The 13,757-nt window shown below is 36.8% G+C and overlaps 1 protein-coding gene across 2 annotated transcripts in view; it reads left to right on the forward strand.

The window, feature by feature from the left end:
* POT1 (protection of telomeres 1) overlaps window positions 1–13,757 on the forward strand; it is a 78,420-nt gene that overhangs the window by 18,655 nt on the left and 46,008 nt on the right. Inside the window, exons 6-8 of one of the 2 annotated variants that reach the window (XM_075742933.1) lie at window positions 371–481; window positions 3,021–3,068; window positions 4,170–4,284. In XM_075742933.1, coding sequence (XP_075599048.1) covers window positions 371–481; window positions 3,021–3,068; window positions 4,170–4,284 — 274 coding nt within the window. Of the gene's footprint in view, window positions 1–370; window positions 482–3,020; window positions 3,069–4,169; window positions 4,285–13,757 lie in introns of those variants that run through there. The other variant, XM_075742936.1, reaches the window with a different exon arrangement.

A 13,757-nucleotide genomic window follows, 5' to 3' on the forward strand; every position in this document is an offset into this window, starting at 1 on the left:
AAGCTTACCCAGAAAGGAGTCAGTCTTCAGTATATTCAAAGGGGAATGATTGTTTTGCTTTATTCTGTATGACTCTTCCCCTCTAGCCCTTGTCAAAATTAGTGCTCAGTCACAGTAGCATCAAGGATGTGAAAATTTTAGAAGAATTTGGGGCGGGGGGGGAAGGCCTAGCTGGCATTGGTTGGAAATACGCATTCTGTGGGTAGAAGAGCTAAATAGAGAAACTTAAAGATAGTGTTTAGAATTTGGTCAGGACTTTTGTTTCTTGAACGTCTTGAGATTTTAGGGTGAAATTTCATGTCACGTGCTGTTAAAATAGAGTACATGATACAGCCTATGTACTCATCTGTTTATCACGCTTTCCCCATAGGACACCTTTGTAGTTGCAGGATTTAAGTTGGCAAAATCACCTACAGCGAGAGAGGATGGTAGACATGCTTGCCACCTGGAGGTGTCTGAAGAAGCTGGATCAGCCATTTATGTACGTGGGTACCCAACGTTTTTTTGCCCCCCCCCCCCTTTTTTTTTTTTTTACATATACCAACATACTTTACAGTAGAAAAAACAATGAAATCTATTAGAATCTGAAGTGCTACAGATTATTTTAGCACGTCCATCAGGAAACAATCAGGACACATTTGTGTGTGTGTGTGCAATTTTATAATAACCCTAACCATGCAAGACTCAAATTATCTCAGTCCTCCCACGTAAATTTCTACTTGTTGAGTGCAGAAATTTGACCTTAGTTGGCTTTAGATAGATCTCTGGAGCTGCTTAAGCCATTCTTGTGCTTAACACAATGCAATAATGCAGACAAGGTAGATGGTGCAAGAGTGGTTTTAGGTCTATCATTTTTAGTTTTTTCTGGGCTGTGACTTTGTAACTGCTTTAACTTACATCATTACACTTTGCCTTTGAAATACACGGGTTCCTAAATTCTTAATTTTTAAAAGAGAATTACACACCTTTTTTCTGAGGAAAATATTCTTTTGTACTATTCTCACATCAGTATTGTTCATCTTAAATGCTTCCATCTGTTGAGATATGAGAGTGGAGATTACCCTGTTTTACTGCTTCTTCTATTTGTCTGTGGTAATACATCAGCAGTGCATGGTTGTTGGAGCCACTGTGTCTTTGCTTCAAGAAACATTTGCTACTCTTTTTTAAGCCTAGGCATTAGTATTTTAAACGTTACAGGACTTCCAAAAATAACAGAAGTTTAAATACGATATGATTTAGGATATTATTCTATATTTAGAAACCTGTAGTTGAGAGGGGAGAGGGGCTGGGTGTGGAATAAAACTAAGGTTTCAAAAAACTTTGTTGTACACTTCAGTGGGATATTTCTAATATTTCTTATAAAAGTTATTCTACCAGTTACAGGCATCTGGTGAGAAAGTGTTCCACGCTTTTGATCACTGTAATTGTCTACTATTGCTAAAAAAAAGGATGATAGCATTGTACTAAACTCTTAGTGACAATGCTGCAAACTCCGTTCTGTAGTTGGTGAAAAGGAAAAGGCACCTTCACTGGAGAACAATCTAGCATTATACTATATGGTGATTCCTTTAAGCCTATCCATCAGATTTTAAAACAAAGTTATAAATAATTATAACAACTTAAACACAAAATCACATATGAAAGAAACTTACTAAAATAAATTGTGTGCCAATGTAAAGATTTGAACTTTTGTCTGTATAATTGTTGTCTGACAATAATTTAAAATTAAAGAAATTTTTTTTTTTAATTTCAGATAGGGCTTTTTTGGTTTTTTTTTCAGAATTGACCTCTATAGATAATTAAGGCTTGGCATGCAGCTCAATGAGAAACAACATGAATTAAAATTATAGTGCACACTGTTTAATGACATTATCTGTTGATAACTATGAGAGAGAGATATATATAGGTAGAAAAAGTAAGTTTTATTGAAGATGATAGCAAAACTGTGCCCTGAGTCTTGTCAAATGTGTCTAAACTAAATGTACCTAAATTTTAGGCACTACATGAGGCAAGCAGTTGAGTATTGGCAGGACTTCATGACATGCAATCTAATCCCAAGGAAGATGTGCAGCTCACTGAATGTGTAGGTTGTGCTGGGGAGCTGCCTATCTCATCATTGACCACAGAATAGAGCTTGTGGCACTTAATTTACTGACACACTCATTGAATGCTTAAAATTAATACAAATGACCTGATTTTTTTGTGTGCTTCACTTTCTCAATTGTAAGTGTTCGCCCAACTATTTAAAATTAATAAATGGAAGTGAAACTAACTTCAGGAATGCAGTTGAGGGTGGAGAGCAAAACCAGGTTCCTAGCGGGAGTCTGCACTGCTGAGGTGATGCACAGCTGTGAGGTGGCACCCTGTGTCTGGCAGACAGGCAGTGATGTTGCATCAGGATGGGAGCTGAGCCCTGTGTTTCTCATTATAGGGTGGGTATGCATTGGTGTTGTATCAAATCACCACCATTAGTTCTTTAAAAGACCCTATACTGAAGAGAAGTCTAGCTTATACATATGGCTGTAAAAGCTTAGGAGCTACCTTTAAATAGAATTTATCCCATTCATTAATTTGCCTTGACCATTTTTTTTTTTTTAAATTATTTTTCCCCCCAAAGGAGAGTAATGAGTCATTGAAAGTAGACCTGCTCTAAGCATTGACATGTACAAAACCTAAACCCATTTAAGTTCTCTATTAAGTACAGTTTTCAGTTTGTGGCCTCTGACTTTCAAGTGCTGACTCTACTAATGTGACCTGACTTATGTTTAACTAAGTCTACTTTAGAAAAATGTATGTGTTATTTAAAGTAGATTTTTGTCTGGGTGTAATTGGAGTGAATATTGTTTTTTTTTTTCTGTAGGATAAAATTTTATTGGTTTCAGAGGTGATTCACATAGCAAAAGTGTCTATAGTGCTGTTTTGTATTTGCTTGTAGCATTATATTTGCTTTAGAGTTATCAAATGTTGTATTTGCAATGCCTCAGTTTTGTAATCAGAGTTTGCTGGTTTTTTCTCCCCAGATTTATACTAAACCAAGAACAAATGCTGCTTCAGGAACTGCATCTGTGGTGAGTGTGTACTTGGGATGTTTTTAAACCACATGAGACTAACTGCATGTAAATAAGAATGTGTGGAATTCTTTTTCTTTCCTGTTTATTTTGCTTCCATAATGTCATCCCAGGAGTCATTTGTTTAGCTTTCAATTTTTCAAATAAAATGCCTGGAAAACAGAATAAAATATTAAAAAGTAGTACTTTTTCTAGACTTGCAGCATAGTTCCGATCTCAATCTCAAAATAGGCTGCATGTTGGCTTAGGAAATATGAGCTAGAAAGGTAACTATCATTCTAAAGAAGATTGTATGCTGGTGCTTTAAAAAAATGGAAATATGAATCTTCCTTTGGTTTAAAATCAGACTTCATGTACTAGTCTTAACATTTTTTTGATTACTGTTTGGAACAAGCCTTTATGTGTCTAAATTAAAATTCTACAGGAAATAGTATATTAAAGACAGAAATTGGTGTATGAAATTTTATTGTTCTTTATTATAAGGCTAAAGATTTAGTACCAAAGATGATACAGCTTGGCTTCGTGTTAATTTTATGAAGAGTTTGATTTTTTTTCCCCTTGATATAGTAATTGAAAACCACAGTTTTCAGTCAGTTTGGCAGAACTTGTATTCTTTAAGAGAGAGTAATCAGCATGTAATGTAACCTTAAGATGAGAGGAGAGTAGTCCTTAAATAGTAGAAGGTAGTCCTTCTTTAGTCCTCCAACAAGTGTGCTATTGCAATAGGAAGATTTACACAATGGATGTGAGAGGTAAAGCCTCCCTGCTCCCCTTTGTCCAAACAGTGATTCTGTGCAGTGACACTGCTAATAAGAGTTATAAAATTATTTATGTATGTACTTTAAAAAGCCCTTTGGATGGGCATATTAAAAGCAATCAGTAGAAACTCACTTTCTTTAATGCTTTATTGCCTGTGAATATGTATATATTTCTCTTTAGAGAGTCTCAAGTCAATAAGATAGAAAAAAAAAATTTTTTTTTTTTTTTTTGCTAAGATGAAATAAAGCATATTTGAGGGTGGGTGGTGTTAAGAGACAAAATTCTGTGTGAATGTTTGAATAGTATTTTCTTCTGTTCCCTAATTTTATCATGCCTTTCCAGTCTGTTGCCCCAAAATATGCATATACTCCTCTGAATCATCTTAAAGATGGAACTATAGTGAATTTGTATGGTGTTGTGAAATTCTTCAAGCCTCCATATGTAAGCAAAGGAACAGGTATGTACTATATTCAAAAGATTTAAAATCTTCTCTAAACAGAACTGTTCTTAATTATGTTTGTTAAAAATCAACCAGAACAACAAATTCAGGTAATCTTTGACTATGGTTCTCAGCTAACATCAAGGAAACAGAACAACAAATAGGTAAGGAATATCAGAGTCGATTTAGGCAGAGTGGTGGAGATAGCAAATGAAGAGAAGGACTTGTACAAAAAAAAACCTAGTATAATAGCCCTGCGCCTGTCCTTGTGGGAAAGGATTTTTGTCTAACTATGTGCAACTCTTCCACTCTCGTGAGACCCCACCTGGAGTACTGCATCCAGCTCTGGGGGCCCCAGTACAAGAAAGACATTGAACTGTTGAAGTGAGTCAGAGGAGGGCCACAAAGATCATCAGAGGGCTGGAGCACCTCTCCTATGAGGACAGGCTGAGAGAGTTGGGATTGTTCAGCCTGGACAATAGAAGGCTCCAGGGAGACCTTATAGCAGCTTTCCAGTACCTAAAGAGGGCCTCCAGGAAGTCAGGAGAGGTGCTGTTTACAAGGCCATGGAGTGATAGGACAAGGGGTAATGGCTTTAAGATGAAGGAGGGTAGATTTAGATTAGATATTAGGAAGAAACCCTTCACTGTGAGGGTGGTGAGGCACTGGAACAGGTTGCCCAGAGAGGTTGTGGATGCCCCATCCCTGGAAGTGTTTAAGACCAGGTTGGATGAGGCTTTGGGCAACGTGGTCTAGTGGAGGGTGTCCCTGCCTGTGGCAGGGGGGTTGGAACTAGAAGATCTTTAAGATCCCTTCCAACCCAAACCATTCTATAATTTTGACAATAAATGTTATGATCTGCTGTAAATGCAATGCCAGTATATTTGTTACTTGTAGAAGCTGTGCAACAACTGAATACTTTTTTCTCTCTGTGAGGTGAACTCTTACTGATTGTGCTACTTTTGCTAGAAGGTTGTACCATTTCACTAGCGGCTCAGTAAGTACACAGCTAGGTAATATCCCTTCTGAGTTTGATTAAGCAGTAGAATTTCTTATTTGATACAGAATTAATCAAAGTATTTTCTGCTTATTATAAATTTACTGTGCATTTTAAAGTTGGGGTTTTTTGCCTTTTAAATGTGTTTCTAATTGGACAAAAAAGAATAGATTATAATGGTGACTGTTGATTTTTATGGTCTTAATTATGCATGCAAGTTTCTTGAGTAATGCCAATAGCCATGAATTTGGCTTCTAAATACAGAAATTTAAGAATTGAGCATTAAATCAGAAACAAGAATTAGTGGTTTGTCTGCAAAACCGTTGGCAAACAGATCTGTGTGATCTTGCTCAAAAACTGCCAGCAGCAGTCTGAAGGAGATGCACTCAGTAAATGCCTTTGTAATAGCACAGTGCTATACCTGCAGTACCATGGCTTCCAGAATGAGGTTTACTTAGACTTAGGTAGCTAAGTAGGAGCCGTAAGTGGAATAGCTGAAACCTGTGCAAACATGGTGGCACACCTAGATAAAGTTCCATGTCCAACTAAGGTTCAGCTAATGGCTTCACTTTTTGAAGACCAAGCAATCTTCAGCCTTTGTTTGAATCAGTCTGGAGCGTATGAGTGGGAAGAGCATCTGGGATGTCTGTGCAAATGTGTGTGTGCTAGCTTCAGCATGTTGAACTGAACTATACTGATATAATCTGTATTGTGGGCATGCTTAATTACTTCCATTTGGCACATGTAGTATTCTTCTAGATAAACAGATGTACTGGCATGTCATGGTTTAACCCCAGCTTGTAGCTAAATTGTGGCTTCTCTGTACTTGTGGTCTAATGCTTGCCCACAGAAAAGACAAGACCTGTGTGTGCTGCTCTCTGGGCTGTTGTACACTGTCAGCTGCAGTATCGGCAGTCACCGGCCCAGTCAGCAGTCATGGTTAAGTTAAGCAGAATAACAGAAGATTTTTCAAGAATATATTAGATTAACTGGGCACATGAGCTAATGAATAGCTTTTGGGAATTCAAGAGCATTTTTATGTGCTGTTGACCACATCAACAGAAGAAAGAGTGTATCCGCAGCACTCGGGCTCAGTGCCCTGGTGTCTGCAGGAGAGCAGTTCTGTGCTTCCCATACAGTTGTCGAAATGCATTCCCACTGGTGTTTATTATAGCAGATGACAAGACTTGCTTTTGGAAAACCTTTCTGTTCTACATTCTTACTCAATGTTGAGAAGGCAGTAGTGTTTCCCAAAATAACTCTGAAGCATAAACAAAAAAAACAAGTCTGAAGAATATGGGGTAATCTAATTTAAACATTAACGTTTAAAAATAGATGTAGTCATTAAGTTGGGAACTGAGCCAGTAATGGTCCATCTGGTTTTATAGCAAATATAGTGCATGAGGTTTTTTTCCTCTTGAGACTAAATTAAAATGAACATCATAGTCTACATAGTCATTGATACACTAAAATTATTTTGCTAAACAGTAAATAGCCAATCTTTAAGAGGAAATATTATTTTAATTGTTTTGTATGGGAAAAAGCAAATGTTGTTAGACAAAGCTGTGGAAAAGTTGGATGTCACTGTTTTTTTCAGAAAATAATTGGGGTTTGATAGTCCTGTAGGCCAGTAAAAGTGGGGAAGTACAAATTCCAATTATTTTACATTATGAGTGTTAACAACACCACAGATATTTGTAGATGTAAATGAGGAATAATGATAAGTGAAAATATGTGCAGGAACTCAGTGCATTTGGACTGGAAACAAAAAAGTGTTCTGGTATCTAATTAGAAATGCAAACATTCATAAAATAATTACGTGTGTGCGTGTTTGCTGTGTGTATAGCAAATCAAGTTATACTGCTAGCTTAGAAGTAATAAAAATTATTCTGCCCCTAGAGCTGAATACTTCTGTGGAACGGTGATGTGATTTAGCTACAGTTAATGCTTAAATAATACTTAATACTTTAAAAGTATTAATTCAGAGAAAGACTCCAGAGGGAGCTCTTCAAGATCAGAGATAGATTCCGAGATAGTAGTGAATGGGTGATGTTAGGTTGCTGGGGGCTTAAGGAGAAGGATTTGGGGCTGGAAAGGGATTGAAAATGGGAAAGCAAGCAAGGATGTCCATGCCCTGGTACTGACAGCGGGGGCTGCGGCGTGGCCTCTGTGAGGAGAGACCCACCACAGGGCGTGACTGAGCCCCTTGGCCACAATGGTGGCACCTCTGGGAAAACAGTTAAGAAAGGGCAGAACGTTGCATGGCAGTGAGGAGTGAGGAAAAATGTGAGAGAAACAGCCCTGAGACACCAATGTGAGATAAGCCAGAGGGAAGAGGTGCTCCAGGTGCTGGAGCAGAGATTGCCCTGCAGCTTGGGGAAGAGACATCGGATGAGCGGATTGATCCATGCTGCAGTGGAGGACTCAGGCCTGAGCAGGGTTATCCCAAAGGACTGCAGCCCATGGAAGGACCTATATATGGAGCAGGAAAAAAGTGTGAGAAGGAAAGAGCAGGAGAGAATAGGAGCTGTAACAGACTGACTACAGCCCCCCATTCCCCTTGCACTGCTGGGGGGAAGAAGTGGGGAGGTAGAGATGTTGGGAATCATAGAATCATAGAATGGTTTGGGTTGGAAGGGACCTTAAAGATCATCTAGTTCCAACCCCCCCTGCTGTGGGCAGGGACACCCTCCACTAGACCACGTTGCCCAAAGCCTCATCCAACCTGGTCTTAAACACTTCCAGGGATGGGGCCTCCACAACCTCTCTGGGCAATCTGTTCCAGTACCTCTCCACTCTCACAGTAAAGAATTTCTTTCTAACATCTAATCTAAATCGACCCTCCTTCAGCTTAAAGAAGTGAATTTGAGCCTGGGAAAAGGAGTGGGGGGGGGGGGGGGAAGGCATTGTAGTCTGTTTTTCACCATCCTACTCTATTGACAATAAATGAAATTAATCTTCCCCAAGTCAAGTCTGGTTTTGCCCTGTGATGGTAACTGGTAAGGGATCTCCCTGTCTATCTCAACACACAAGCTTTTCCACCTTATTTTCTCACCTGTCCTATTAAGGAGAGGGGGCGGGAGAGCGGCTGGGTGGGCACCTGGCAGCCATGCTGGGACTGTCCAGGTTTTTCAGACTTTCCTTTTATTTGGGTTATAAAAAAATGAAGATAAATGTGGAGAAGGGATCTTAAGAAACAAGTTTCCTTTGAAGATAAGAATCTCAGGGGAATGAAAAATCTCTTTAGCTTAAAAAGAAGAGCAATAATAACACATAGTCTTTATGCCTTCTCAAATGGAAGGACCAAATTAAAAATTTTACAAAGCCCTTCTTTTGGGTGGGACATCTCATCATTGATACTCTCTTTGCTTGATGTGCCACTAAAACCTGAGAAGGTGGAAGTATAATCTAGACCTGTACAGAGCAGAGAACAGTATTTTGTTTTTAATGTAAAAGATTGATAAATTATTTCAATATTGATTTACTCAGTTTGGTCTTTTCTGCACAGGCCGCCAGACAACATCTGTCACTATAGTGAGCTTCTCAAAATCTCCATTTTGTAGTGTCTGGTGATTAATTGTTTATGCTAGACCTGTTCAAATGCTATCAGTCTTACAATATATAGTATATATAGAGAATACTTTTTATTTATTTGAAAAGTTGGGCTCTCACTGATATTCTCAGCCTGCATTTGTAATAGATTTCTTAGCTATGTTTATAAGGAACTGAAAATATTAGCTTCATCTGTAATAATTCAGGATATTGCCGGTGGTGAACAGAGGTACTTTCCTCTTGAAAAATATTGTAGGTTTAAATCTCAGGCTTAAAAGCAAAGAAACAAACAAAACAAACCCCACAAATCTTTTAAAAGTTTTGTTTCCTTTGTTCACCTAGCTGACAACCAAAAGGGTAAGAAGGATAGGAATTAAATGTAGAAAGTAGTACTTTTACTGTTTGAGAAAATCATAGAAGGGCATTCTTGAAGGATCACATGGTCTAGATTTGTCATTTGTCCAGCTGCTTTAACAAGACTTTGGGGACCTGGGGACTTCGAACATCTTGCTTAGACAAGCACCGATTGCTGAAAATTATTGGCAGCCATTCTTTCCAGATACGTAACAAAAATAAAGTTAAATGCGCTGATTTTCAATGTAATATGTCTCTGAAACAACTAGTACAGATTTTGCAACTGAGTTATTTGACAAGTTAATCACTTCAGTTTCATAAGTAGTAGAAATTTAATAGGGAAAATGATGATTTACTTAACAACTAGTCCTTGCCTAGATGTCATTAATAACTTCCTAATATATCTTCCCTGTATATTTTGAGTTGGGAATATTAAAAAAAGCACAATGCAACAATATCAGTGGAGATCAGGGACCCAATCTGAAGTTTCTTCTTTATGAAGATAGTTGTGTTTCACTTGCTACTTTATCATGAAAATCTCTAAAACAGTTTTAATTTATTTCAGGTTTAGTATAAAAATATACACTACTCAGTTAAATATTTCAATGGGGTTCTTTTTGTTGGTTTTTTTTTTTTACTCAATGCAGAGTTATGTCTGCTTGAGAGGGCACAAAATGCTCAGTGATTGCACTGAATCGCTAGAGCATGAAACGGCTCTTGTCAGAAAATTCTGTTGTCGCATTAGATCTGGCACAATCCTATACTAATACATTCTCTTTCTGACACTGTGTTAATACCAGCTTTATGCTGGTACCTGTTGGAAGCATGGGCAGTGGAGCCACTGTACTTTATCCATATGGGTCTTTATTCACTATATAGATATGCACCTAAACAGAAGATATTGCTCCTTCTTACATACATTAAAGCTTAAGGCTGAAACTTCGCACTGTGTTCCCACTGAAAGCAAGTGGTACCTAATTCACCCTTGTCATTTTATATAAGCTATAATTAAATGTTCATCATTTCAGTTGCCATTATTGCATTAGACTTATGTTAAACACTGATGGATGAAATTAGTTTTCAGTATGATCATAAATTATTATTTATTCCATAGAAAGTTGTTTTAACTGAGCGTGCTTCAGCTCAGGGTGTGTAGTTTGGAATGTCTATACGTGAGAATTTTCTGTGTTCTGAAAACTGTCCAAGGAAGTGTTTCAGATCCTGCTTGGTGCAACAGACAGATGGGTTTCTGTCTGCTGGAAGTATTTGGGTTTCTGTCTGCTGGAAGTATTCAAAATTATGTTCCAGCTTTCCTTCCCAAATAGTTTAAGAGTCTCAGGTATTTTAAATTTTTTAACAAAGGTGATTCTCTCCTCTCCACCACCATCCCCTCCCAGCCTTAAGCCTCAAGCCCATTACAAGTATTTAGCCTGAGTAAAAACACTAAACATAAAAGAATAAGAGCCTCTGTCTTTGTAGTGGACAATTACAGAGATTATGTGCTTGACCATGAAACTTTTGGCACATTGCAATGTGACACTACTGCTTCCTCAACTCTTTCTCTTTTTTTCCTGCAAATATTAGTCAGTGTTTTCCATAAGGCAGGGAAGAATTATGGCAAGAAGAATCCTTGATGCTGGTAAACAAGAAGTCATAAGAGTAATATCCCATTTTTGTGGGGAAGCCTCCTCCTAGCTTGTTCTTTTAGATATATGCTGTATATTTGTACGTCACATGTTGAATTAAAATCTCATTTTAGCCTACCTAGACATGCATGTGGACAGTAACCTATTTTATTTTTACAAATATTTCTTAGAATCAAAATTAATAAAAGGTAGCATTTTCAGACAGTACATGTCTAAAAACCTTGAACAGTTCCAGGTCAGCAGTTCTACATGCCCAAAATACAGCTTAAGAACCCTAAATCAGATTCTTAAAGGTATTTTGAAGCCCTAAGCTTTATTTTTATTTTCAGTTTTCATTTGACCTTGAGCCAAGTTCATCAACAAATTCTCAGAATTTGCTTAAAACTATGTAGCTGGAAAAAAAAAAAAATTAAACTATAGCATGTGGGCAACTTCAATTAAAATAGTCAATTTTAGTAAGTAATAGCAAACCAGATTTAGAGTGCAAAACAAACCAATCACAGACTGTTGTGGTACCTGATGGACTATTTGTGAGGAAACAGACTCACAGTTAAATCTGCAGTAGTTTTGTTCTTTGAAGTATTGTGTTCCATTTTATTTTTTTCGAAGTCAAAATATTGAGGATGCTTTTAAATTTTGCAGAATAGAATAAAAACTGTCACAGAGGTAAAGATGGTGATTTCATTTCTGGAGCCTAAAGATGAGAGTAATGTTCTTTTCCCTTCTGTTCATGGTGGTTTGTATGTGTTTCTTTTTTAAATAATTGCTGTTTCCTATAATCTAAAATTGAAGATAAAAATTAAAAAAAAATTAAAAAGAAAATGAAAAATGAAACAGGTGAATAAATAGTTAATAGAAAGAAATCTCAGGACAGTTACTTTGATCTACAATTTACAAATGATGGCATTAAAGCATCTGTTTACCCAGATGCTTCTGGTAGTTACTGAATGTATCTCAAGTGCATCACCATGTTAGAAATAACAAGCTATAGTAAAACATCTTTGGTTTGATTCTTTAGAGGTCTTGTTTTAGGCTTCTGCACTATGTATATGCACATATATATGCACACCATAGGCGTGTATGTATATTTGTATTATTTTTCTCCTGGTGTTTTGTTGAACATATTTGGTAAGTTAGCTGGTTCAACTGTTTGTTTTTAGTACAAAAACACTTGTGTATTGCATGACCTCAGTAATTCTTGGAAACAGTATTAATGTTTGGTGTATTTTTGAAGAGGGAATAATTTGCTACAATAATCTCTCTGTTCTTGTGTGTTTTGAAATATAAGAAACAGAAAGCAATCTCTAATTAGAGTCCTTCATTGCCAGCAGCATTGCCACTAACCTTTTGATTTCTTTGCAAGAGGAAGCTATTGATCCAGGATAGTGGATTTTCCACTTAAATGTTAGTCAGGAATACATACGTGATTGCCCAAATTTGTAATTTGTAATTAGACCAATGCTTTGTACCTTAGAAATTTATACAAGCATATTTGTTAGGAGCTGCTGAACTCCTCTGTAAAACCAAAATAAACATATTTAATCAGTAAGTACTAAATGCCTTCCTACAACATCAGTAACTATTAATCTGGAAAGCTTTTGTAGCAATTCTGGTTTTGTTATGATGAGTGAAAAAATAAATTTGTAAGTGCAGCTGTGGGTTTGGTGGTTTTGTTGGGATTTTTATATATCTATGCTGTGGAGAGATGCTGAATTTCTGAGCATGTGAATGACTGACGTAACAGTCCATAAAAGATGGAATTGGTATAGCATTTATAAAAAGAAAGCTGTAACCTGAACCTTAAACTGTCATCATAGTGGAGGAAACTTAAGTTTTTCAATGACTGTTACAATTATGGAGCTACAAAACATTCCTATTTCAAACTTTAAAGTCAGGACCTAGAAGTTGGAGATCGGTGTTCTCCGTGTAGTTAATGTAACCTTTCACTGATCTTGACTTGGAATTTTACTGATTTTAAGATCTTTTTGCAGTAATAATTAATTCCTTTTGTAAAAGCTGCAACAAATAGTTGTGGGGGGGGGTTTTATGAGATAAAATAAAAATCTAGGTAACAACTTAAAGTAATTGTATTTTTCAAGAACAGTAAGGACTAGTCTGAGAGGGTATGAGAAGCATATAAGACAGATGCGTCACTCTGTGTTTCCTGTTTAAACCAAACATTGCTTTTCTCTCCTTGTTATTTTCATAAACACCAATTCTGAGGCATTACAAGCGTCCTTACAGGTAGCTGCATTGCTGGTGGTCCCTCACATGATGTTAATCTTGAGTGGGAGTACCTTTTCATAATAATTAAGTATATTTAAAAAAAACCCCATAGGTGCAGTTTGGAGTTCTGTGTAGTATCAGCCTAAAGCCAATAATTTTACTGAGTCAGTCTAGTATGAAAGTAGTAACTTTCTTTTATAGTCTATAAATTTGCTGAACTGTGCATCCATTGTATCATACTTCTAAGCCAAATGATTACAAGTAAAAAATACCGGTGGTAAAATCTCCCTTCTTTAAGAAAAGTTATCAGTCGAGTAAATTTATCTAGTAAAGGAAAATTGACACCAATATGTAAACTTTTTTTTTTTTTTTGGTACCTTGGTAACTGAAGGATTTTGCTTCACCAGAAAGTATATCATGAAAAATCAAAATTTTCAAAAGTTTGAGCAATGACATTTATTATATTGTTTCCTGTAACACTGGAACATTACTGAAATTCAACAATTCTTTTTAGAGCTTGACTCTCGTTATTTGTGCAGAAAAGTGAATTAAATCGCTGAACTGTAACGCTGCTATGGAAAGCTGACTAAGGTATATAATCACAGCATCGAACAGTAAAGACAGTTTTAATGTGGAATGTTTTTGTTATTTAACTCTCAGCTCCTATGTTGGATTATAGCAGTGAACTCTGATATGTTATCCTGTATCCACAAAGG

Source organism: Balearica regulorum, chromosome 1, assembly GCF_011004875.1.
Source record: "Balearica regulorum gibbericeps isolate bBalReg1 chromosome 1, bBalReg1.pri, whole genome shotgun sequence".
NCBI lineage: Eukaryota > Metazoa > Chordata > Aves > Gruiformes > Gruidae > Balearica > Balearica regulorum.